Source organism: Vigna unguiculata, chromosome 9 (genome assembly GCF_004118075.2).
Source record: "Vigna unguiculata cultivar IT97K-499-35 chromosome 9, ASM411807v1, whole genome shotgun sequence".
NCBI classification, from domain to species: Eukaryota; Viridiplantae; Streptophyta; class Magnoliopsida; order Fabales; family Fabaceae; genus Vigna; species Vigna unguiculata.
The window spans coordinates 7,220,381-7,244,989 of NC_040287.1; the positions used below are offsets into that span (position 1 = coordinate 7,220,381).

Consider the following 24,609-nt stretch of genomic DNA (forward strand, 5'->3'; position numbering starts at 1 on the left):
ACACAACAACAACATCAAAAACAACAAAACATGTTCAATAGTTTCTTAAAACAAAAATATCAACCTTTTCTTTGACACCTAAAACATTAGAAAAATTGTATCTTTGAGCTTTACAATCAAAATGAAGCAAACATAAATGAACAGAGTAAGAAGAAGAACAACAACAAAAAAAACATTTGATAAAAATACAACAAAAAACAAAGTACATCAACAACAACTTCAGTCAACCTTCAACAACAACAATGAAAAAAAAAAAAGACGAACAAAAAATTTAAAACTTAAGCTGCTGTGAAGAAGAAAAAAGAAGAAGCATTAAAAAAATATCCACGACCCAAAACTTTTGTGAACCTTCAATAACAATCAACCAACAAAATAAACAGCCAAAAAAAAATTAAAAACACTTACGTTGGTATGAAGAAGAAGGAAGAAGAAGCAATGAACTTGAAGAAGAAGAAGAAGAAAGAAAGCAAAAGAAGGAGAGGAAGAAAGATAACGGAAGAAGAAAAAAAATCAAATACCTCAACCACAATTAAAAATCGGTTATGAAAAAAACACATAATACATTATTTATTGTTCTTCTATATTCATAAAGAATATAAATATATAAAAAACTTATGAGATAAAAAAAATAATATTTTATTTATCAAGTGAGACAACATACAAGAAATGAAAAAGGATAAATGAGAGCAAAAAATAATGAGTTTATGTCAAACTTTTTTTTTTCTTCAAAAAGAAAAAGAAAACATATGAGAATGAGTGATGTTTGTTAGAATAAAGTAGAATATGGTCCTAATATTGATTCCGATAATCAATCATAAACTCATAAACAATATCCCATACTGATAATCATGCTGTAAATACATTGGCGAAAGAAGGTTATGACACAGGGGAGCCATGGCTCCCCCAACCATTTTTTTTTTCTTTTTTTTTATTTATTTAAAAAATAATATTTATATATTATTATTTTATTTATATTAATTGATTTTTATTTTATTTTATTTTTTACATATTTAAAAAAAATATATTTATATATTATTACTCTATTTATATATTATTACTTTATTTATATGTTATTACTTTATTTATATTAATTTAATTTAAATTTTTTTTTAAATTTAAAAATCACATTTTTTTCTCTATTATAATTTTTTATACATTTTTATTGGGTTTTTCTCTTCCGTGCTTCCATTTTTTTCTCTCATTTTATTTTTATCTCAATTTTCATCATCATTTCCTTATTATTTTCAAAATTAAATTGCACTACGACAAAATTGAAGAGTTAATGAACATTTTGGACTCAACAATTTCTTCTTGTGAGTAAGTTCATTTTTTCCCTTCTTTTTTTTAAGCAATTTGTTTTCTTCTTGTATGTGGCTTTTCTATACTCTAGGCATATCTCTATCTGTTAGAGATCATAAAATCATACTTTAATTGTTGATCAAACTCTTCTTTGTGTAGATAGAGCTATTTTAGGCTTTGAAGTTGTGTAAGGGAAGAGCAAGATTAGGAATCTACTCTAAGGTAAGGGAAGCTAATCATTTAGAAGTTATTAGTTTTCTTAAAATATTGAGTCTTGCTTTTAAGATTTAATTTGAGGTATTCATAATTTTATTTTATTTTTTTGTAAAAGAATTGACAAATTTATATTAGAAAAAAATATGATAAAGAGTAAAAGAATTTATTCTTTTTTCAAGAGGAAGACTTGTGATGAAGATGAAAAAAATACATCTACGTCGTCTAAAATTGAGAAACTTCATGATAATCTAAATATTGAAGAAAACGAAAAACAACTCTCTAAGGTTCCTAAATTTACATATAATGAATTTGAAAATACTTTAGAACGTGATCCGGGGAAGCGTCTTCAAATCTGACAATACCCACCAAATCAAATTGATGAGGTACGAATGGCTTATCTAAAATGGGGTCCATATCAAATGCATCTAGAAAATTATCCGTTGTCTGGAAAGATGATCATCCAAGAAGATTTCAGTACACATGGTTTAGCTTATTTCCTTCATGGTTAGAGTATTCACCATTAAAAGATGCTACATATTGCTTACCGTGCTATCTTTTTAGTAAAAAACCAAGCGGACGACCTGACTCAGATGTTTTCATTGTTACATGTAATTGAGTTAATTTTTATTGAATTCTAATTGGCAATAAGTTGATTGTCGTTAACATGTTTTAACTTTTTGAATGTTTTTTTATAGGTTTTAAAAGTTGGAGGAGCATTTTTTTGACTAAAGGTAACTTTTGTTTTTTGTTTTTATATATTATTGTTAATGATAAACTTTATATTACTCTTTCATATATATTATTATTTGGATTATATTGTCATGAGTGCTTATTTTGAATAAAAAATTATGTAAGAAATTAATTTTTTTAATTAAAAAACAATTTATATATAACAAATATAATTTGGCCCCCCTAAAATTTTTGATCAAATTCCGCCACTGTGTAAATAGTAAACAGAAGCATATCTGAATTGGCCATAAGGATGATATTAGAGCACTACTGATATAGTGATCTTCCTCCTGTAGAGCAGCTTTATTTCCCTTTGGTCTTCTCACTTGATGGGGATAAAAGAAAGGAAAAGGAACTTGAGAAGTACGTTATGACTCAGTGTGCTATCAGAAGGGGACTACGACCATCTATAAACTAAATTACTTAAGTTTTAGTATTTCTAATTTGCCCCCTCATCAAATTAGAAATTACTAAATGGTCTCTACACAATATTTATTTTCATGACATATGCCTTTAGCCAAATCTTTAATTTAGTCATATCACTTTATTATTTGGCTTAATAAATAATGGCCCTACAATTTTTGAAAAATTAAAAAGATAATGAGAAGGAAAATAAAAACTATCTTAATAAATATTTGGTTTAATTACTCTTTTTTATTCTTGTTTTTGTTTAAAATTCACTAATATTTTTAGTCTCAATTAGGTTTTGATTTATAAAAAAGCTAATGCAATTTAACTTTTTACGATAAATTTCGTTAAATATCTTGAAATGGATCAATAATTTTTACATTAAAATTGGAACTCTTAATATGGATGAGTTGTTTTATTGGTATAATTAACATCATCATAGTGTTAATCTTTAGACAAAAACATAACCAAAAGAGAAATTAAACCTAAATATTTTTATTCTTTATTATATGTAATTTTATGTCTCATTATCTATTAACATTAAATGTTGTGCTCTAAAAAAATAAAAAATACATAATTTAATTTTTATCAATTTCTAAAATATACTACCTATAATTTTAAAAATTTAATAAATTATATATATATATATATATATATATATATATATATATATAAATTTTAACATTTTTCGTACCATAACCCCTCTCTGCTCTTAAAAAATCTGTCCCTATCACGAAGATTAGAGTGAAAAGCAAACAAATTACAATAATATATAAGGATAAGTTGAAAGCATGACCAACACACTAAAAGAGTGAAGAGATATCAGTTGTGGAGCTTGTAATTTTAATCTTTAGTAATCACCTCTTTAAATTCAAATAATTAACCACAATATAAATTGATTTTCTAATTTCATCCTTTTAATAATTACTTTTTTGAATTCTTATAACTATTTTGCTAGTAAAAACACATGCATGTATTTGTTTGTGATCACTTTCTTTTATGATGACAAAAAAAATAATAAAATTATTATTATTATAATTACAAAAGTAAATTTAAATAATTTTTATAATTTCATTGTACTTCAAATAATTTTTTTATTATAACATTTATTTTTAGTTTATAAAAATAGTTACATTTTATAAAAAAAACTGTAAAATTAAAAAAAAATTACATAAAACGTAAAATTAGTAAAACACTGATTTTAGTTTAAAATACACTTGAATGATACACGTGTTATGAATTAATGATTGTCCATTGATTTGATACATTTACTCATATGATTCATTACTCTTTATGGTAAATATTTGTATTAACTAAGTTGATTTGTTTCCTTTATGGATTACATATTGTATCTATAAATAGGACTCTTCCTATCAATAATAATAGACAGATGAGTTGCTCCCTATTCTCTCATTCTCTATTCTCTCTTGTTTTTTCTCTTCTCTATTATCTGTCATCATTCTCTATGTTATTAACTTTATTTCATAACACGTTATCAGCACAATGCTCCAACGAATTGAGGACTAGTGGAAGCTTTTTCTCTTTAATGATAGTGCTATGCGTTCTCAATCCAGGCTCTTTCTAATCCTTTCTCAATTTATAGTTTTATCTTATATTCTTCCTCTCTTATGATAAGAATTGTTTGAATTTATCAATTTTCATCTCTCTCTTATTATTTTTATTATGATGGTGATTATTATTATTATTATTATTATTATTTTGATGATGATTATTATTATTAATATTATTTTTATATGCTAGTTCTAAACACGCGAAACGTTGCAAAATTTAGATTTGTGACCCTTGATACTGCAAGGAAGAATTCCTTATATTGGATTTTAAATGTTGAAATACATTTAAGATACAATGGATATTGGGATACCATTAAATAAAGAAATAAAGCATCTAAGCAACTAATTTGCTCATGCGACAAAAATATTGTGAAAAAGGATTCACAAATATTATGAATTTATTTCATGCCTATGTATGGCTGGCTGGACAAAGCAATAAAGCTTTTGATGAAAAATCATGAGATCCGCCTAATTTGCTCCATTCCCATAAGTGAATGCAGCAATCAATATTATGAATTTATTTCATGTCTTTGTATGGCTGAACAAAGCAATGAGCTTTTGATAAAAAATCATGAAACCTGTCCAAATTGGTTCTGCTCCATTCCCAGAAGTGAATGCAGCAACATTTTATTTATATTTTCATGATCGATCATGATCTTGATTTTGGACATGGTTATAAAGAAAATTTCAAAGACACATTTTGTCACCAGAAGTGGCACGATAATGTGAAAAAAGGAAAAGAAAAATGTGAAAATATTGACAAAAAGATGAAGGTATATATTATCATTACGATGGTAAAGGCCATTTGAGTTGTACTTATTGTACACCAGAGCATCTTACAAATAATGAGAAGAACATAGAAACACAATTTGCTTATGAAGATGGTGATTCTGATTATGGCCATACATCTTGATATTGTTATTTTCTTTGCTAAAGAAAATGGAAGCATTGATCACCTCATTGATTATGAGAGTGTTACAAAAAAATCTCATATTGAAATTTACGTTTATATAAAAAACGAATGTTTGCACTAGTATCAAATGTGTCTTATTGATAGTGCAACAACTTATATAATTCTCAAGAGTAATACATTTTTCTCTTGTTTGATAATGCGAGACATCAATGTTTGTATTATTTATAGTACTACAAATATATTTGAAGACTCTATAAGAGCTATTATACTTCTACCAAGAAGTTGAATAAAAACTTATTAAGTTTCAATGATATTTGTCTAAATGGATATTATATTGAGACAAACAATGAAAAAGATATGAAATATCTTTATATCTCTATGATTGAGTTGAAAAAGAAAGTGTATTGGAGAAATTATCAACATTCTCTTATAGTTTGTACTACAAGTTTATTAGTACAATTTAAATGCATGTCATGGTAAACCAGAAGTTTACAAATCAAAATGATTGCCTTGTTTGACATGATCAGTTATTATGATGCGAAAAAAAAAGGGTTGAAAAACTCATGTGAACACGTTTGAAGCGTGGTAGACCTATTGGTTCCAAAGATAAAAACTCTTGAATGAGAAAAGGGGCTAATATGCAAAATAACCTAATCGAAAAAGTTGAAATCCCAAAAGATTCATTTGACATAATTAATGATTTGGTTCCAGAAGAACCTCAGGTACCTGAAATGGTTGAAAATGATGAGATCTCAATAAATTATGTCATGAATCATATAATATGGAACCAAAATGAAGTTAACATTGACGAAACTTTTACTTATAACATAGCGATGAATGCTATGAATGACAATGAGGATCAATAAGCAATGATCATTGAAGATTGTCGGCAAAGAAAAGATTGGCCAAAAATGAAAATATGCAAAGAAGCATAATTATATTTGTTTGCTAAACGAAAGGTTTTTGAACATATAGTTCGCACACCTAAAGTTATGAAACTCGTTGGGTACATATGGATTTTTGCGCAAAAATCAAATTAAAAATGATGAAATTGTTAGATACAAAGCATAATTGGTTGCTCAAGGTTATTCACAAAACCTTGTATTGATTAGTGAAAAAACATGTTCACTAGTATTGGATGCAACAACATTGCAATATTCGATTATCCTAGTTGCACAACAAGGTTTGCATTTACATCTAATGGATGATGTTACAACCTATTCGTACGGTTCTTTTGAGAATTATATTTATATGAAAATCCCTGAAGGATTTTATTTGCCCAACAAGACAAATTCTAAAAAGGGTTATTCAATAAAATTGAACATGCTCTTTTATTGATTAAAGTAAGGATGTGTGTGGTATAACCATCTTATTGAGTTCTTATTAAAATAAGGATATGGAAATGATCCTTTTTGTCTTTGTATTTCTATGAAAATATTAGAAAATCAATTTTTCATAATTATTGTTTATGTAGATGACATAAACATCGTTGAAACTACTAATGAGCTCACAAGGCAATTGAAAGAATTTGAGATGAATGATCTTTGAAGGGCAAAGTCTTGTTTGAAATTAGAAATTGAGTATTTAAATAAAAGTATTTTTATACATCATGAGGCTTATATGATTAAGGTGCTTAAAATGTTCTAAATGGACAAGTCATGTCCATTATGCACTCCAATAGTTGTGAGGTCGTTAGATATTGATAAAGACTATTCTTAGACCTCAAGAAAATGATGAAGATCTTCTTGGTCTAGAAGCACCATATCTTAGTGTCATAGAAACACTAATGTATCTTGCGAATTATACTCGATCTAATATTGCATTTGCTATAAATTTGTTAAGCAAGATATAATTCTTCAACTACAAGAAGAAAATGGTTTGGAGTAAAACATATACTTCGTTACTTTAAGGGTACTACGAATATGAGCTTATTCCATCCAAATGATTCAGATTCAGACCAATGGGTTATGGATATGCATGTTATTTTACATATTCTTACAATGTCACAATGGTTGATCACAAACAAGATGTTTGTTCACATGTGGTAGCACAATGGTTTCATGAAGGTATATGAAATAAACCATAGTAGCAACATCGTCTAATCATACAAAATTACGAGGAAAGTTGTGAATATGTTTGGTTAAGGTTTATAATTCAACATGTGCAAGAAACTTGTGACTATCCCCGAGAAAGATGGAATCAACAACCATATATGAAGACAATAATGTATTGTTCAATTGAAAGGATGATATAGATATCCAAAAATTCGTTCATCTGAAAATATGACAAGTCTATTTGTAAAGTTTTTGCCAAGAAAAACTTTTGAGCAAATGACTCACAAATTCGGACTCTGTCACCTTAATGATGTAAGTTTACATGAGGGGGAGAAATAGAACATGTGATGAACAATATTGTATTAAATAATACAAAATGTTGTACTCTTTTTCCTTCACTAGGTTTTTTATCCCAATGGGTTTTTCCTAGTAAGGTTTTAACGAGGCACATTCTTTATCAATGTACACTCAAGGGAGAGTGTTATGAATTAATGATTGTCCATTGATTTGATACATTTACTCATATGATTCATTACTCTTTATGGTAAATATTTGTATTAACTAAGTTGATTTGTTTCCTTTATGGATTACATATTGTATCTATAAATAGGACTCTTCCTATCAATAATAATAGACAGATGAGTTGCTCCCTATTCTCTCATCATCTATTCTCTCTTGTTTTTTCTCTTCTCTATTATCTGTCGTCATTTTCTATGTTATTAACTTTATTTCATAACAATTTTTAGTTTATAAAAATAGTTACATTTTATAAAAAAAAACTGTAAAATTAAAAAAAAAATTACATAAAACGTAAAATTAGTAAAACACTGATTTTAGTTTAAAAATACACTTGAATGATAAAAATTAAAAACAAAATATATATACCAAAAGGGGAAATGTCTTTATACAAAAATATTAATATAAAAAAAATTATACAAATTATTTTTAATAAAAAATATTTTATAATTTAATAATTTTTTCTACAATAATATATATATATATATATATATATTAGATATGAAAAATTATATGCCTAACTCGTATGAAAAAATTTTATTATAATATAGTTGTTTTATTTGTTTCTGCGTTGTCTTTGTTGTTATTAAAATTATACAATTAAAAGTAATATAAAAATAGTTAAAAATATAAATACATAGGGGTGGTCATGTATCAGTTTATCTGTATAAGGGAATGTGGTTAGTTTTATAGGGATGGACAACCAACCCACTTGCACGTGGACATGCATACCACCTATTATTAAATTAAGAAAATTATAATAATTTCGCCAAACCTACACACAAAACAAAAGCTGTAATTTATAGGAAAATCATTAATGAAACAGTTACTATTTTTGTTTGTCCTAGGAAAAGTGTGCTAACAACAATGTATTAGTTCGGTTCGATCATCATCATTACGAGAGTGGTTTGTTGAAGGAGAACAACAGAGAGGAAGGTGCATTTTTATGTGAAGTGAAGTGAACCCATTTGCCAGCACACACACAAGACCATGCCACTCTCGTGAGATAAACGAAAGGAGAATTTTTTTTTTTTTTTTTCTATAGTCCGTACCTTACCCTATGCAGTTCCTCTTACACCGTCCATTGTCCTAGTTCACCCACCAGTATCCCCAATTTCCAAGGGGACCCATTTTTTCCACTGCATTTTTGAATCTCCTTTTAGTGCAGTTAAGCGATAACTAACCTCTAATGATCATAATAAGCGTTAAATGCACGTCGAGACAGTTTCAGCAAGTTTCTCTCACCCATTACCCCAAATGTTGTTTTCCCTCTCTGGGTTTCACTCACCGTGTCCCGATCTGGTTGGGTTTGAGCTTTATCTGATGAGAAAAGTGAGAAAAGTTCCGATTCTTGGGCGTGATTGGCAAGTTGGTTCCCCAACAGATCTGAGTCTCTGTAAAGATGTGTGCTTTTTGCATTTATCTTTCTGTATCTCATACCTTTTTTGATGGATGAATTCTTTTTCCTTTTGTGTCTGACTTTTAAACTGTGCATTTGTGGCAGATTTGCAGAAAGGATCTCCTTTGTATATAATTTGGTACCATTTTTGATTCTTTGTTCCGCTGAACCCGGAACACATGATTGGCAAGGTTGTCTCTAAGGTTGTCGAATCTGGTTAGCTTGATGAAGTTTTCGATCAATGTGGTCCAATAGGGAAAGTTAGTTAGGGTGAATGGATGATTGTGAATCAGGGCAAGCATCAAGGAAGAGCAAAGCCGCGGAGAGCCCAAGAGTAAGACCACCGCTGGTTCTGGCAGAAAAGAACAATGCAACCACAACAGCCACCACCAGGCGTTCGACAACAAGGGAAGTTAGTTCTAGATATAGGTCACCTACTCCTGCTACTCCATCTAGTACTCGTAGATGTCCATCACCAAACCTTACAAGAACAACCTCTGCATCAACCTCATCAACAACCTCGTCAACCTCACAGTTGTTTCCAAAGAGGTCTCTCTCTGCAGAAAGGAAGAGGCCTTCAACTCCTCCATCTCCAACTGCACGAAGACCTTCTACACCGACCAATGATTCATCTGGGGATGGGAAATTGTTGTCCAGAAGGGTCGCAGGTACAGGTAGTCGTTTGCCAGACAGTCTATGGCCTTCCACTATGCGAAGTCTGAGTGTTTCTTTTCAGTCAGATACCATTTCCATACCTGTTAGCAAGAAAGAGAAGCCGGTTGCTAGTGCTTCTGATCGCACTCTGCGACCGTCTTCAAATGTGGCGGCGGCGGCGCACAAGCAGGCTGAAACTCCAACCGGAAGAAAGCCTACGCCGGAGAGAAAGAGGAGTCCTCTCAGAGGGAAGAATGCCTCTGATCAGTCTGAGAATTCAAAGCCAGTAGTTGATAGCTTGTCTTCTCGGTTGATAGATCAGCATCGTTGGCCCAGTAGGTTATCTGGGAAGGTTTTCTCTAATGCATTGAACAAAAGCTTTGATTGTGCTGCGATGAACAACACTTCAGTTTCTTCACCGAGAAGGTTGTCTATATCAGATGAATCATGTAAACCCTTGCAAAGGTCTTCTAGTGATGCTGTAAGGCTGGTATCACTTGTTGGAAGTGGCAGGGTGAGATCAGTTGATGACTGCTCTCCACGGGAATTGAGACCTCACAAATCTGCTTCTGCAACTACAATTGCATTGGCTGGAGTCAGATCTCAATCCTTCTCAACAACTCCAGGATCACGAGTGTCTTCACCTAGTAAGACCTCAGTGCTATCCTCTTCTACTTCAAGAGGTGTCAGTCCATCTAGGTCAAGACCGTCAACTCCTCCTTCTAGAGGGGCCAGTCCATCTCGAATTAGGCCAACCAATTCATCCATTCGATCAAACAATTCAATTTCAGTGCTCAGCTTTATTGCTGATTTTAAAATGGGGAAAAAGAGTGCATCCTACATAGAAGATGCTCACCAATTACGGCTTCTCTACAATAGATACTTGCAATGGAGGTTTGCCAATGCAAGAGCTGAGGATGTTCTTTATATCCAAAACGCAATTGTGGAGGTATTAATGTCTATTTTCGGCTTTGTATATGATGGTTTGTATCATATAATTTGCCTAATTTGTTCTTACAAAAATCCTTAATTAATGGTGCAGAAAACTCTCTATAATGTATGGATTACTAGTTTGTCCTTGTGGGAGTCTGTGCTTAGGAAGAGGATCAATCTTCAGCAGCTGAAGCTTGACCTTAAGCTGAATTCTGTTTTGAATGATCAGGTAATTTTTTTATTAAATGTATTAATTTTATGCCAGCTTTATTGTTGATTATACATTGTAGCTAATTTAATTCCAGGCAATTAATAGTGAAAATATAAGTAATGCAATATTGTTGTTTTGCTTCTTAAACGAGTTTAAATTTTTATGAACTAAAAGCTTTTGATTCTGTTTGTTTAGAGTTTTGGAAGGAGTAGAATAGAAATATCTGAAATAGAGGGTTTATCTTTGTGATTAGATATCGGTCATGAGATTCCAATCTCACTAGAGTGTGTGATTCTATTTTTCTCCGTCTTTTTAATTGTTTCCAATTTCAAGACTTAGCCATGCATTTTAAATGTGAGCCTTTTGACAATGACTGAAGCTGATGACCTATCTTGATGATTGGGCTGTACTTGAAAGAGACCATATTGATGCTCTATCGGGAGCCGTGGAAGATTTGGAGGCCAGCACTCTTCGTCTTCCTGTAACTGGAGGAGAAATTGTATGTATCCGTAGGATGTTTTTTTATTTTTTGGTCACTGAAGATGAAACAATGACTTCATTTTGGTATCTGCTTTTACAGGCAGATATTGAGCATTTGAAGGTTGCTATCTGTCAAGCAGTTGATGTCATGCAAGCAATGGGATCTGGTATCTGTTCCTTGCTCTCAAGGGTGAGTTAGCTGTTTTCTACAAAGATTTGTGTAGTATATATTAACAGTGATTGAAATTAATATACCAAATTAACTTCAATAATTTCGATCATTGCCTAGCACGTGTGTGTCTACTATTGTCTAAGCCAATATGTCTTTTTACATTTAAACCTTTGTTTTTCAGCGGTTGAAAATTGCAGATTTTAACTTTTTCTTCCTTTGATATCCAAATTTGTAAAATCAAGCAATTGAATATTGTTAAAGGCCTAACTGTAAATTTTTTTATCATGGTCAGATTATGAGGTCTATTCTTGGTTATCACACCATTGTTCTTTTGTCTGTGCTAGGTTGAGGGCATGAACAGTTTAATTTCTGAAGTTGCTGTCATAGCAGTTCAGGAAAAGACCATGCTTCATGAATGTGAAATGCTAATGGCTTCAGTAGCAGCTATGCAGGTGAGTTATGATATATGTTTTCTAGAAAATGAGTTATGCTCTCAAATTTCTCAACTCAACCATATATTGCATATGGCCATAAATTAGTTGCAAATATATTTCAATTTTAAGAATCGTATTACTGATGACTACCAACTTACCAAGCATATCTTGGCACCCCTGAACTTGATTGAACCCCTTGGCAACCAATCTGGCTTTATATTTATTAACCGTTCCATCAACATTTTCTTTTACTTGAAAAACCCATTCACAACCAAGTGCCCTCCTGTCAGGGGTTAAAGAAACCAGATGATAAGTGTTGTGAATAAGAGCATCATATTCTTGTTTCATAGCAGAAACCCAATTTGGATTTTTCATAGCCTGTGTAACACTAGAAGGTTCAATGTTCAATTTCAATTGAATACGCAAGGAGACACAAGATTCAAAAAATTAAAGCTACACATCACTACACTTCCAATTCTCACTTCACCAGATTTTGCTCTACCATTTTGTTTTGGAAACCGATACCCAAACCTACTACACAACACTAGAATGATCTGTCACCTAACCAAGTACCTACCCACAAAACAAACTTGCTTACTAAAGTGGTTGGTACAAGGGCCAAATGCTACTAGCCCCACACGTCCAATTAGATTAAGGATTACATTTAAAACAAGAGAGAATCTAATGGTGTTATTTTATTTTCACTTCTTTCAATGTTTTTAATTGTAACAAGGGTACATCACTGTGGCCCAAGAACTGCTGGTATTTATTGTTCATGAACAATGAAACATGGAAGTTTTCTTATAGTCTTTATAGCTTGGTGTTTTCCGCAACATAGCTTCCATCTAGGATTACCGTAGCAAAAACCTAACAAAACCAATGTCATTTTTCATTTCATTTCCTTACTCTTGCTAATGTTTTGGATTCATTGGTCTTTGATTTTGTTCTGCCTTTCTCTGATGATATCAACATACTTTAAGAATAGTGAAAATTTGCTGAAGATGCTTTTTGGAAGGATATATCTGTTCACATTGCATTCCCTTGTAGCATGACCCTTTGTTTCATTTTCTTTTTTGAGATATTGTAATATGTTTTATCATGCATTTGATGCATAAATAGAATAGAATGCAATTCTTCATCACCATCATTATCACACTGGTATCACTTTCTCATTAATTTTCTCAAAACCAGGTTGAGGAAAGTAGCCTTTTGACACATCTTATGCAAATCAAGTAAGCTTTGGGGGCAAACCAGTAACCAATTTGGGAACCTGACCTGCTGCTTAGCTAACAAGTTATAACTCATTTCTTGCAGTTTCTGCCATAGTATCCATATCTAAAATCTTTCAGGTTATTTACTTTGTAAATTTTCGAATAGGTTTTTTTTTTTTTTTTCCAGTTAAACATGCTGGAATCCATAGTTTTATTACCCCTTTTTTCTTCTTCTTTTCCCCCAATACTAGAGGCCATAGGTTTCAACTTGTAATTTTTTTACTAAGATAAGGAAAAGGAAATGAAAAGCAATGGAACAAAATATCATTCAAATTTATGTTTTGCTATTACCATATTTATCAATAGTCATGTAATTTTACAGCACAAAAACATCTCTGTTGAGGTTATAAGTTACACAAGTTGGCTTTTGCATATTAAACTGTAAAATGCCAAATAATATATTTTAAGAACAATTGGTTGTAGATACTGAATACAACAACTGTGAAAGTGTAATGTTTAATATTATTCATACCATATACGATTCCCATTAATATATTAGATGTGAGAGTAAATCTGTATCCATTTTTTCTTCAAAAGAAAAAAAACTGTATATCTAATCATTTTAAGCAGCATAAAATATTGAATGAACAATCAGATTTAATACTTTTTGATAAATTATAGTTTTGAAATTTAATAGTTTAAGAAAAGGGTTAACAATCAGATTTTCATGTCTTTATATATTATTCTGAACAAAACTTTACTAAGAGTTTGTGAAAGATTAAAATTAAAATTGTACAATATAAAATTAAAGAATGTTAACAATTTGTTATACATAATAATTAAACAATTATATGGTTAACAAAAAAATATATATTGTCATTATATATAGTCTTATAAAAGTATAAAAAGTATATTTTTGAACAATATTGATTTTATATAACACTACATAGTTATAAAATATATGATAAAATCAATTAATTTATTATTATGGTTATTTTTAATAAATAATTTAAATATAAATAAAATAAATAAATAGAATGACTATTGATTTATCAATAATTTCTATTATAAAATTAGAGAGGATGAATATAATATAAGATCTCATAAAAGATGAGTGTAACTTCCTACTTAAACTATTATATGCTCTAGGGAAAAATATGAATTTGGTCCCTCAACTTTGACCCAAATTTGGAAATGGATCCTGGTCGAAACTTGGTCATTGTTTGGTCCCTGTACTTTCAAAATCATTGTTTTTAGTCCCTATTTTTGGACGGCGTTAAAAATAACAAACAGCGTGCCACATGTTATTTAATTTTTTATATAAAAAAACTAGCGTCGGCCTAGGCCGACGCTTTTTACAAAAACTGGAAAAAATATGTTTTTGTTCCCTAAAGTTTGAACTTAATTTGGAAATGGTCCCTAATTGAAATTTGGTCACTATTTAGTCCCTGCACATTGAATAATAATATATAATGATAATAATAATAATAATAATAATACTATACTAATAATATATAATTATTAATAGTATTATTATATATAATAATAATAATAAAAATAATAATTATTAATAATATTAAAATAAATAATAATATTATAACTATTATTAATATTAATGTTAATAATTATTATATAATAATAATAATAATATATCTGTAATAATATAAATAATAATTAATAATAATTAATAATATTAATATTTCAGTAATAATATTAATAATAATTAATAATAATATTATTTATTAATATTGTTATTAATAATATATAATAATAACTATTATTATTATATATTATTAATAATAATATAATTTTTTTAATATTAGTAATATTAGTAATTAATAAGATTATATAATAATAATATTATTAATATTATTATTAATATTATTAATAATATAGTTATAGCACTAATATATAGTTATTAATAGTATTATTAATATTATTATTGATATATTAATATTATTAATTATTATTAATATATGATAATATTATTATTAACAATTATATATTATTATTATATAATGTTGTTATTATTAATAGTATAACATCTGAGAGTGTCACTGACACGTGACATTGCAATGCTATGTGACACTGACAATATCACGTGTCACACACAGATACCTGACACGTGGCATTTTAATTTTTTTTTCAAAAAATTTTTAAAAAAATTAAAACAAAAAACCACAGACTGACACGTGGCATGTTGACTAACGACAATTGAAGCACTTTTTCAAAAGTTGGGATGCAATTGGGACTTTTTTTAAAAGCGGGTATCATATTGACATACCTGTAAGTGGGTACCATCCGAGTAATTAAACCTATATTTTAACAATGATTCTACATGTGCAGGGACCAAACAGTAACCAAATTTCAACCAGGGACCATTTCTAAATTAAGTTCAAACTTCAGGGACCAAAAACATATTTTTTCCAGTTTTTGTAAGAAGCGTCGGCCTATAAAAAATTAAATAACACCTGGCACGCGGTTTGTTATTTTTAACGCCGTCCAAAAATAGGGACTAAAAACAATTATTTTGAAAGTATAAGAACCAAACAGTGACAAAGTTTCGATGAGGGGCCATTTCCAAATTTTAGTCAAACTTGAGGGAGAAAACATATTTTTCCCAATGTTTTACTTATAAAATTTCAAAACTTTAGTTTTTTTTTTTAATTTTCATAATTTCTCATTTTGGTTTTAGGCATGAAAATGTTGATTTTGATTCTACTTTTAAATTTCATGGATAGAATTTGGTTATTAAAAAGTTTATATTTCTTTTACATCTGAGTGATGAATATATCTTACTTAAATAATTGAGAATTAAGATAAGTGGATCTACTTCATGCAACTCAATTCATATAAGAAGACTATAAGGACTTCACGGTAAGAAGGATGGGAGAACATGTAATAGTGAAAAATATATTTTGAAATCCAAAAGTTTTTTATTCTCGTGTGATATTATTTTCATTATTTTTTTTTATTTTCTTTTTCTACTTACAAATGTAAAGGTTTATTGTATTTATGACCATTTTATTTTTATATAAATGTCAAATAGTGTGAACTACTTTTTTTTAAATAATTATCAAAGTGATAATCAAGTTTCCTATATAAATGTCAAATTGTGTCAAGCATTTCTTTTTCAAATAATAATTGAAATAATCGAGTTTTCTATATACATGGAATGTTAGAAGACTCTTTTTTATTACAGTCAAAACAGGTAACTCGATCCGATCTAGCTCGACTCACCACGGATTGATCATTTAGTGAGTCAACTCAATCCGGTATACTTATTAGCAAGTCAAACAAATTCTAATCCGATCCAGTACATCACGAATTAGTGAGTTAAACAGATTGACTCACAGACTCACTTAATTAAAAAAATATAATTTTTTCATTTATTTTTAAGTCAAAATTAGATTATAATTCTAATTAAAATCTAAATAAATTTTTGGTCCCGCATTAAATATGTTATATCATAACTAAATGTAAAATAATCCTTTTGTCATTATTGGAGTAAGTAACCTTGTAAGATATTTTAAGTTTATAATATTGTTGGTTCATCACGTAAGACTTCAATTAGTCTTATTATAATTAATTATAGTCAGATGAAACCGTGTGAATACTTAAAATAACTCAGTTTATTTAGACAATTATTCTTCTCATGCCCAATTTAATCTTTTTTCAATATTTCTTTAGAGTATCTCTGACCAAATCCCAAAGTTAGTTAAGTAATATTTGATGAAATGAGGTGGGTGAAGATTTTATATTTGAAGTAAAGAAATTTGATGAGAGGTTTTCAACGAAACGTTTAATTATTAATTGTTAATTGAGATGAATCCTTCATGCTTAACACTGCTCTATAGTTTATTCGTAAAACATAGAAAAACTCGATAACTGTATAAAAACTTCCCATTGGAAAAATTGGGCCAAACAAATTTTGATATTTTTGTATTCAAATGTAGTGATGTTTATCACTAATTTTCGAATTAACTATAGTTTTAATATCATTTTGAACTAAATGTATTTTTAATTTTTACATTTAGACATAAAATTTAAATTTGTATCTGTTTTAAATATAGTAAAATTTAATTTTTAAATTTAAAAAATAAGTAAATATAGTCTTTCTAATTAAATTGTGTGAAATTGTTTTAAGTGTTAAATGACATTCTAATTCTTCTAAGTGTTAAATAATATTTGTTTGAATAATTTATATTATTTGATGAAGTTAATTTGAAAAATTAAATTTATTTATTTTTAAATTTTGAAATCAAGGTGGAATAGACATATTTTACTTTTATATTTAAATTTAGATTATAAAAATAATTTATTAGTAAGTAGATATAAAGAGATGTTAAAAGAATTTATATCCACAGATAAAACATAGTTTTATACTCGTATGATAACCACGCGAGCAGATAAATTATTATATTTAGGTTTAAATAATCATTTGATTCTAGTTTTCATTCGGTTTTTTGAATGTAGTCATACTTTTGTTTTTTTTTTTCAATTTGGTTTTAATATTCGTGAATTTTATTCAATTTGGTCATTTTTCGCTAACATCGTTAAAATAATTAATGAAATGTGAACAATAACCATCACATGTCATTTTGTATTTTGTATTTTTAAATTTTTTAAAATTTTTTCTAAATTTTGTTTATTTTAAAAAAATGTACACGAAGCTCATATCATGTCACATGTCATTTTGTGATTTTTTATTTTTTAATTTTTTTAATTTTTTTTAATTAAAAAAAATTCACGTGTCAAGTCAATATCATGTCACGTGTCAATGTCAGTTTTTAATATTCAATTTGGTTCTAATATTCGTTATTTGTCTTTAATTTGGTTCTATTTTTTTTAAATTAAACATTTTTGTCCCTCTCCAATTTGAGACAAAATTTAATTTATATATAAATGTTATATGGATATTTTTATTAAAATGCATATTTTTATTAAATATTTTTAATTTATAATTAGAGTTAGTTTAAAATTAAATATTTTTAACCTCTTAAAATTTTAAATTAATAAAAATGTGCATTTTAATAAAAATATCCATATAACATTTATATACAAATTATTTTGTTTCAATTTGAAGAGGAACAAAAATGCTAAAGTTTTTTAAAAAAAGTATCAAATTGAAAACAAATAATGAATGTTATGACCAAATTGAATATAAAAAACTGACTCTGACACGTGGCATGATATTGCTTGACACGTGGAATTTTTTTTAAATAAAAAAATTAAAAATCACAAAATGAATCATTGCATAATATGAGCTTGACACGTGTACATTTAAAAAAAAATATTAAAAAAATTAAAAAATAAAATAAAAAAGTCACAAAATGATACGTGACAGTTACGGTTCACATTAACTGTTTTAACGATGTTAACAAAAATGACCAAATTGAATAAAATTGACGAATATTAGGACTAAATTGAAAAAGAAAACAAAAAGTAGGATCACATTGAAAAAACCGAAAAAACTAAGACCAAACCATTATTTAAACTTTATATTATATCTGTGATACCAATATTTTTTATAATCTAATTTAAATTAAAAAAAAATACATGATTAAAATATTAACACATTAATTATTAATTTTGAATGTATTATTTTTTATTAACTGATTGTAAAATATAATATTTTTTTTTTATAAAACGTAATTTAAATTTTACTTAAATGAGTTATTTATTTTTATTTAAAATTTGTGAGTATTATATATTATATTTTTTAAAACTTATGAATAAAATATATTTTTAAGTATTATATTTTTAAATAGCATTAATTAGCATAGGAACGTGTAAAGAGGTACAGAAGGGACATAATACTGGAAAACTGCTAACTGTACAACGTTGTGCTTGCATGTAAGTTTCTCTTCTTCTTCTTCCATGTCTATGTTAAGTAAGTATGTAAGTACTTAATCATCATCAATAACCCTATTTCTAACTTCAAAGATGAATCTGGGGGATGGGTTCTGTGTGTATTAAGATGTGAGTTGGGTCTTTACACACCCACATTTCATTTTAATTTATCCCTTATATTTTATTTATTTATTATTATTATTTTTTTCTTTTTTATTTTGAATCACTGATAAGGGAATAACTCCATTATTCCTGTGGAACACGAATATTAAGCATCTTACTGAAGATATGCTTTTTACAGGGATTCGTATATAGAAACTCTGAAATTTCTCTCACACACCCTCAAGCCTAACGATTCTACCACTTCTATTGGTGAAACCCTTTTGAATATCCGTTAGATTGATCTAGTGGTTAAGAACGCTGGTGTAAAAGTCAGCACTGTTCAGAGTCAAAATTATTCGGCACACGGTGAAGTTTTTTATGATTTCTTTAATGGGAGGCTGACGCGCACATTGCCCACACGTGCGTTTATCTTTCTCATTTTTTCCCTATTTTTTTCGGAGATCCGAGTGACTGTGTCGTAATGTCTGTAATTTCTGTGCCGCTGCTTGCACCTGGTTTGTTGTCTCCAATTTCTCTGTTGATTTCAATTTGTTTATTGTTACGGCGGTCGTAATTCATTACAGTGAGTTGAGAACTTTTGACATAACAAGAAAATTGTTTCAATTTTCGTATGTTTGCCTTTACTTTCTGTCTGAAAATTTTCAAGTTTGACTGGATGGGGAGTAATGACTGTTTTGCACTGCTGACTCAATCTTGTAATTTCTGGAGAACAATGATGGTTAGGTTTCATATCATTTTCAATTTTAACTCGAAATTTGTCAAATTGTTAAAGTTAAGTTTGTCTGAATGGGAAGCAATTATGGTTTTGCAGACTTGAAATTTCTTATCGATATGGTTTTAGATTTTCCTTCGTTTTATGTGAGTACTTGTTTGATTATCCCAGGCAGTTAAAAAATGTGGAATATAATTTGCTTTTATGATTTTTCTCGGTCAATATATTGATTGCTACAAGTCAAAGAATTAGTAAAAAAATCTTCTGCTGATTTGGTTGTGATATAAAGGATGGATGCTTTAATGGGTTAATACTGGATAGTCCTTGGTGAACAGGGAACTGCATGCTGCTTAGTTTTGCTTGAGTTATGTCTTGAAACTTAACTTGAAATGAGAGGAAAAGAAAATGATAACTGTTTTTGCATACTGAATTTGACAAAAGAAGTTCATTTAGAATACAATCTGAGTTATTGTGTGTGATGGTGTAGAAAGTATGGAGGCTGAAGCATCGATTCCCTCAGATTCACTCCGGGTTCAGATTTCCAAATTCACTACCTCCGCCACTGAAGCTTACAAAAGAAAGCCAATCCATTATTGGATTTTTCTTGTTCTTGGCATCTTGGCAATGCTTGTGGCATTTCCTGCTTCCAGCATTCTGTCTCGTGTTTACTATGATAACGGTGGGAAGAGCAAGTGGATCATATCTTGGGTGGCTGTTGCTGGATGGCCCTTAACTGCATTGATACTGTTTCCTTCATACCTTATCAGTAAAACCTTTCCCACACCTCTCAACCTTAAACTGGTTCTGTCTTACATCGTTTTGGGTTTCTTTAGTGCTGCTGATAACCTCATGTATGCCTATGCTTATGCTTACCTCCCTGCATCCACTGCCTCACTTGTGGCATCATCATCCGTTGTGTTTTCTGCACTGTTTGGATACTTTCTAGTGAAGAACAAAGTGAATGCTTCAATTGTAAATGCTGTTTTTATCATAACTGCTGCATTGACCATCATTGCCTTGGACTCAAGTTCAGACAGGTATCCCAACATCACTGACAGAGAATACATCATGGGATTTGTGTGGGATGTTTTGGGATCTGCTCTTCATGGGCTTATTTTTGCGCTCTCAGAGCTGGTCTTTGTGATGTTGTTGGGAAGAAGATCCTTCATTGTGGTTCTGGAACAGCAAGTCATGGTTTCTCTGTTTGCTTTTCTGTTTACCACTGTAGGAATGATTGTGAGTGGTGATTTTCAGGGAATGGCACATGAAGCTACCACTTTCAAAGGTGGTAGAGCTGCTTATATTCTTGTTGTTATTTGGGGTGCAATCACTTTTCAATTGGGGGTGTTGGGTGGCACTGCTGTTATTTTCTTGGGTTCTACTGTGCTAGCTGGTGTGCTTAACGCAGTAAGAACACCCATAACTAGCATTGCAGCTGTTATTCTGCTGAAGGACCCTATGAGTGGTTTCAAGATCCTCTCGCTAGTGATCACCATTTGGGGATTTGGCTCGTATATCTATGGCAGTTCTATGAGTGAAAAAAATTCATGAGAGTGTAGCTGTATATTCCGGTTCATAAGATTCTCCTTAGATGTTGAAGGACGTGATTGTTGTAAAGTACGTATATAGTAACTCATGGTGTGGTTGTTTTAGTTTTATATTAATTACAATTCTATAGGTGAAAGATCATCATGAGGGAGTGTAACTATATATTCCACTTCTCATCATTCTCTTCATGAACTAGTGATTTATGAACCAGTGATTGCATGTGATACACTGTCTCACCTTTCAAATGCTTTTCATTACTCTTTGAAGGTTTTTTGACCGAGTTTTAACCAACCATTCTTGTCACCCTTAAATCATTTATTTTAATTTTTTGTAGTGATGTGATGTGATTATCTAAAGATGATAAGAGTGATGAGTTAAGTAAATCAAAAAAAATTGATTAAAGTATCTTTGTCCAACATTATGCTTCCTTCAGTAACTTCACCATTGGTAACATAGTCCATAACACTATTATCCAACTTTCAAACTGGAACCTTTAACACTGTTGCAACGACAAAAACCAAATTCTGACACTCCATTTGCACTTTTTAAACTACTAACATGTAAACATTCCTCCACAAAATTCTTAGACTCACATCTTTTCTCCATTTGAAATCATTAATTTGATTTTTACTTAACAGTTCTATAATGCATCTTCAATTAGGATTGTTCGATTTGTTTTTTTCTCAATTATTTTTAGAAATTCACTAATTCTAATCAAGTGACTACATTAATGAAATTTCTTCATGATTGTTATAAAATACACATAAATCACGAATTTTCTTCTCACAACCTATTTATTATTACCAAATTCCGAAAGTCTCATGGTTGAGTTCTATCAAGGGCAACTATTCTTCCGATTTCTTAAATTTAGAATCGGGTATTGACTTTATGGAATAAATAATGGGTCAAGAGGGATTTCTCTTGTATAAGGGATTTAGGTGAACAAGTAAATAAAAATATAAGAAAATATGTGAGGAATTTTATGAAGACAATATGAATTTCAATGAGATGTTCTATTTTGGTTATGTTATTATTTAAGCTTGCATGATTTTATTTTGAATAATAATTTTTTGATTCATTTTTAATTTATTATTCAAATTATTCTTACATCATCACATTACATCAATAAACAAAATTTAAAAAAATAATTAAGAATAATTGAAATTATAAATTAAAAATAAGTTAAAATATCATTATTTTTTATCTTATCAATTATATCTAATTATTAGTGACCGAATATTATCATTAATATATGTTAGAGATAATATGTCACCAGAAACAAGACAATGCCACTTAAATGTCGTCATGTTTCGAAGGCTTCAAAAGCATAATTTTTTGTTTTTTTCCTTTCTAAATGATTATTCATAAATACAAACATTAATGATAGACTAATGATTACTCAAAGCAAATAGTAGTAAAATCTCAACCTCACTGACACAAATGTAAAGATTTGGCTTTCCATAAATAAATTGTAATAAATTGACATTATCAAACTAGTTCATTCTAAAAATAAAAAAACTAATCATCCATCAATTTTTTAAGAATAACCACTCGAATTTTGAGTTAAAAAACTTATATACATACCCGTTATTGAGATATTCAAATTTATAGATGCTCTAATTATTACAAATAATTAAAATATTCAAATTTATATGTATTGTGATATTACAAAAATTAAAATTAAACACAGTTATTCGTTAATTATTAATGCAAAAAATTAAGTACTGAATTAAAATCCAAAATTCAATATTACATTATTTATTTGCAAAGATTACATTTTTTATTGTTTAACATTACTATTCAAAGTTCAAAATTTCAAAACACACATGATATCAATATCAAAGGGAATATTAGTTTAATATGCAATAATTTATTATATTTACCATTTATGTCATACTTACCTTTTGTTTTTCATTCTATATATAATAAAATTAATTAAAAAATTTAATAATTGAGGAATCCAGTTATTTCGATAGTAAATGACGTTAAACTTCCATATTACTAAACTGACTGTTGAAATTAGTTAAGTAATAAAAGTATTTAATTCATTCTTAAAAAATCATTACTTATCCATCCTCTTCCCTTTATCATCACTAATATGTATTTACTAATTATTTTAATATAGAAAAAACAACAGTATGAAATTTTTTTATTCATAAATAAACACCATTTTTTTCCATGAAAAATATTACTCTACTTTTATTAAAATTATTAACTTTATATTTTAATTAATGTTTTACTAATATAAACTATAATTATTTAAAATGTTTATTAATTTTTATAGATAATTATATAGTGAACAATAAAACATATTTTTATACCATTAATTTTTAGATACATAACTTTAATTTCTATCCAGCACGTATTCTACATAATATATATATATATATATATATATATATATATATATATATATATTTATATGTTTAGTATTTTATAACTTTTTATTTATTCTAATTGAACAAGAATAAACTTAATTTTTGTATTTATTTTAATTGAAAATATAATGAATTATCATTTTGAATAATTAATAAATATAACATTTTTATTCATAATTTTTGTAAAAGATCATCATATTTCTGAAACAATTAAATAAAAAATATTATAAACATATGTTTTATGATTTAGTATGTAGTTATCTATAAAAAAAATACTTATTAATACTTTAAAGAATTACATTTTAGATTATTAATAAACTAATTAAAATATAAATAAATATTATAGACGTTAATCATTTTAATAAATTGATAATATTATATTAAACCGATAATATTATTTATAAGGAATAGAGAGAAAATATTAATATTAACAAATATAAATACATTAAAAGATATGTGTTAATTGTTGCGTTAGATATATTTTTGGTCCTTAACTTGTGAAAATTGGAATTAGTTCTTCTTTGAAATTTTGGACCAATCTAGTCTTTCAACTTTAGAAACACAAAAAAATTTAGTTATTTTAATCAAATTTTGTTAAGTTTATTTGACGTTTTAAATATATTTCATGATAATATAAACTTAACAAAATTTGGTTAAAAAGACTAAATACATACATTTATAAATATGAGTTAGTCTAAAGGTACGAACAGAGACCGATTTCAATTAACAGTTAAAAACTAAAAACATATTTAACCCATAATTCTTTAATGAAAAATTAAACACATTTATTATTTT

General features: G+C 28.4%; 2 protein-coding genes across 7 annotated transcripts; both read left to right on the plus strand.

Moving 5' to 3' along the window:
• The first annotated feature begins 8,553 nt into the window (after window positions 1-8,553).
• On the plus strand, window positions 8,554-13,618 carry LOC114164860 (AUGMIN subunit 8-like). Of its 2 annotated transcripts, none has more exons than XM_028049631.1 (7): window positions 8,554-9,102; window positions 9,211-10,708; window positions 10,802-10,921; window positions 11,283-11,402; window positions 11,484-11,573; window positions 11,900-12,007; window positions 13,181-13,618. In XM_028049631.1, exons 2-7 carry the CDS (start codon window positions 9,380-9,382, stop codon window positions 13,223-13,225), a joined length of 1,812 nt encoding a protein of 603 aa, XP_027905432.1. In that variant the 5' UTR covers window positions 8,554-9,102; window positions 9,211-9,379; the 3' UTR covers window positions 13,226-13,618. The 2 variants fall into 2 exon arrangements, with proteins under 2 accessions (XP_027905432.1, XP_027905431.1); XM_028049630.1 differs by having other exon boundaries at window positions 8,555-9,110.
• A 5,546-nt stretch (window positions 13,619-19,164) lies between these two features.
• Window positions 19,165-21,660, plus strand: LOC114164474 (probable purine permease 5). Of its 5 annotated transcripts, none has more exons than XM_028049166.1 (2): window positions 19,165-19,182; window positions 20,376-21,660. In XM_028049166.1, exon 2 carries the CDS (start codon window positions 20,381-20,383, stop codon window positions 21,437-21,439), a length of 1,059 nt encoding a protein of 352 aa, XP_027904967.1. In that variant the 5' UTR covers window positions 19,165-19,182; window positions 20,376-20,380; the 3' UTR covers window positions 21,440-21,660. The 5 variants fall into 5 exon arrangements, with proteins under 5 accessions (XP_027904967.1, XP_027904966.1, XP_027904963.1 ...); XM_028049165.1 differs by lacking the exon at window positions 19,165-19,182 and adding an exon at window positions 19,322-19,575; XM_028049162.1 differs by lacking the exon at window positions 19,165-19,182 and adding an exon at window positions 19,323-19,670.
• The last annotated feature ends 2,949 nt before the right edge of the window (window positions 21,661-24,609 follow it).

Coding starts and splice junctions, on each gene's coding strand:
- LOC114164860 (XM_028049631.1), top strand. CDS start 9,380: ATGGATGATTGTGAATCAGGGCAAGCATCAAGGAAGAGCAAAGCCGCG. Junction 11,574..11,899: donor TCTGTTCCTTGCTCTCAAGG/GTGAGTTAGCTG, acceptor TGTCTGTGCTAG/GTTGAGGGCATGAACAGTTT. Junction 12,008..13,180: donor CTTCAGTAGCAGCTATGCAG/GTGAGTTATGAT, acceptor TCTCAAAACCAG/GTTGAGGAAAGTAGCCTTTT.
- LOC114164474 (XM_028049162.1), top strand. CDS start 19,637: ATGTCTGTAATTTCTGTGCCGCTGCTTGCACCTG. Junction 19,671..20,375: donor TGTGCCGCTGCTTGCACCTG/GTTTGTTGTCTC, acceptor GTGATGGTGTAG/AAAGTATGGAGGCTGAAGCA.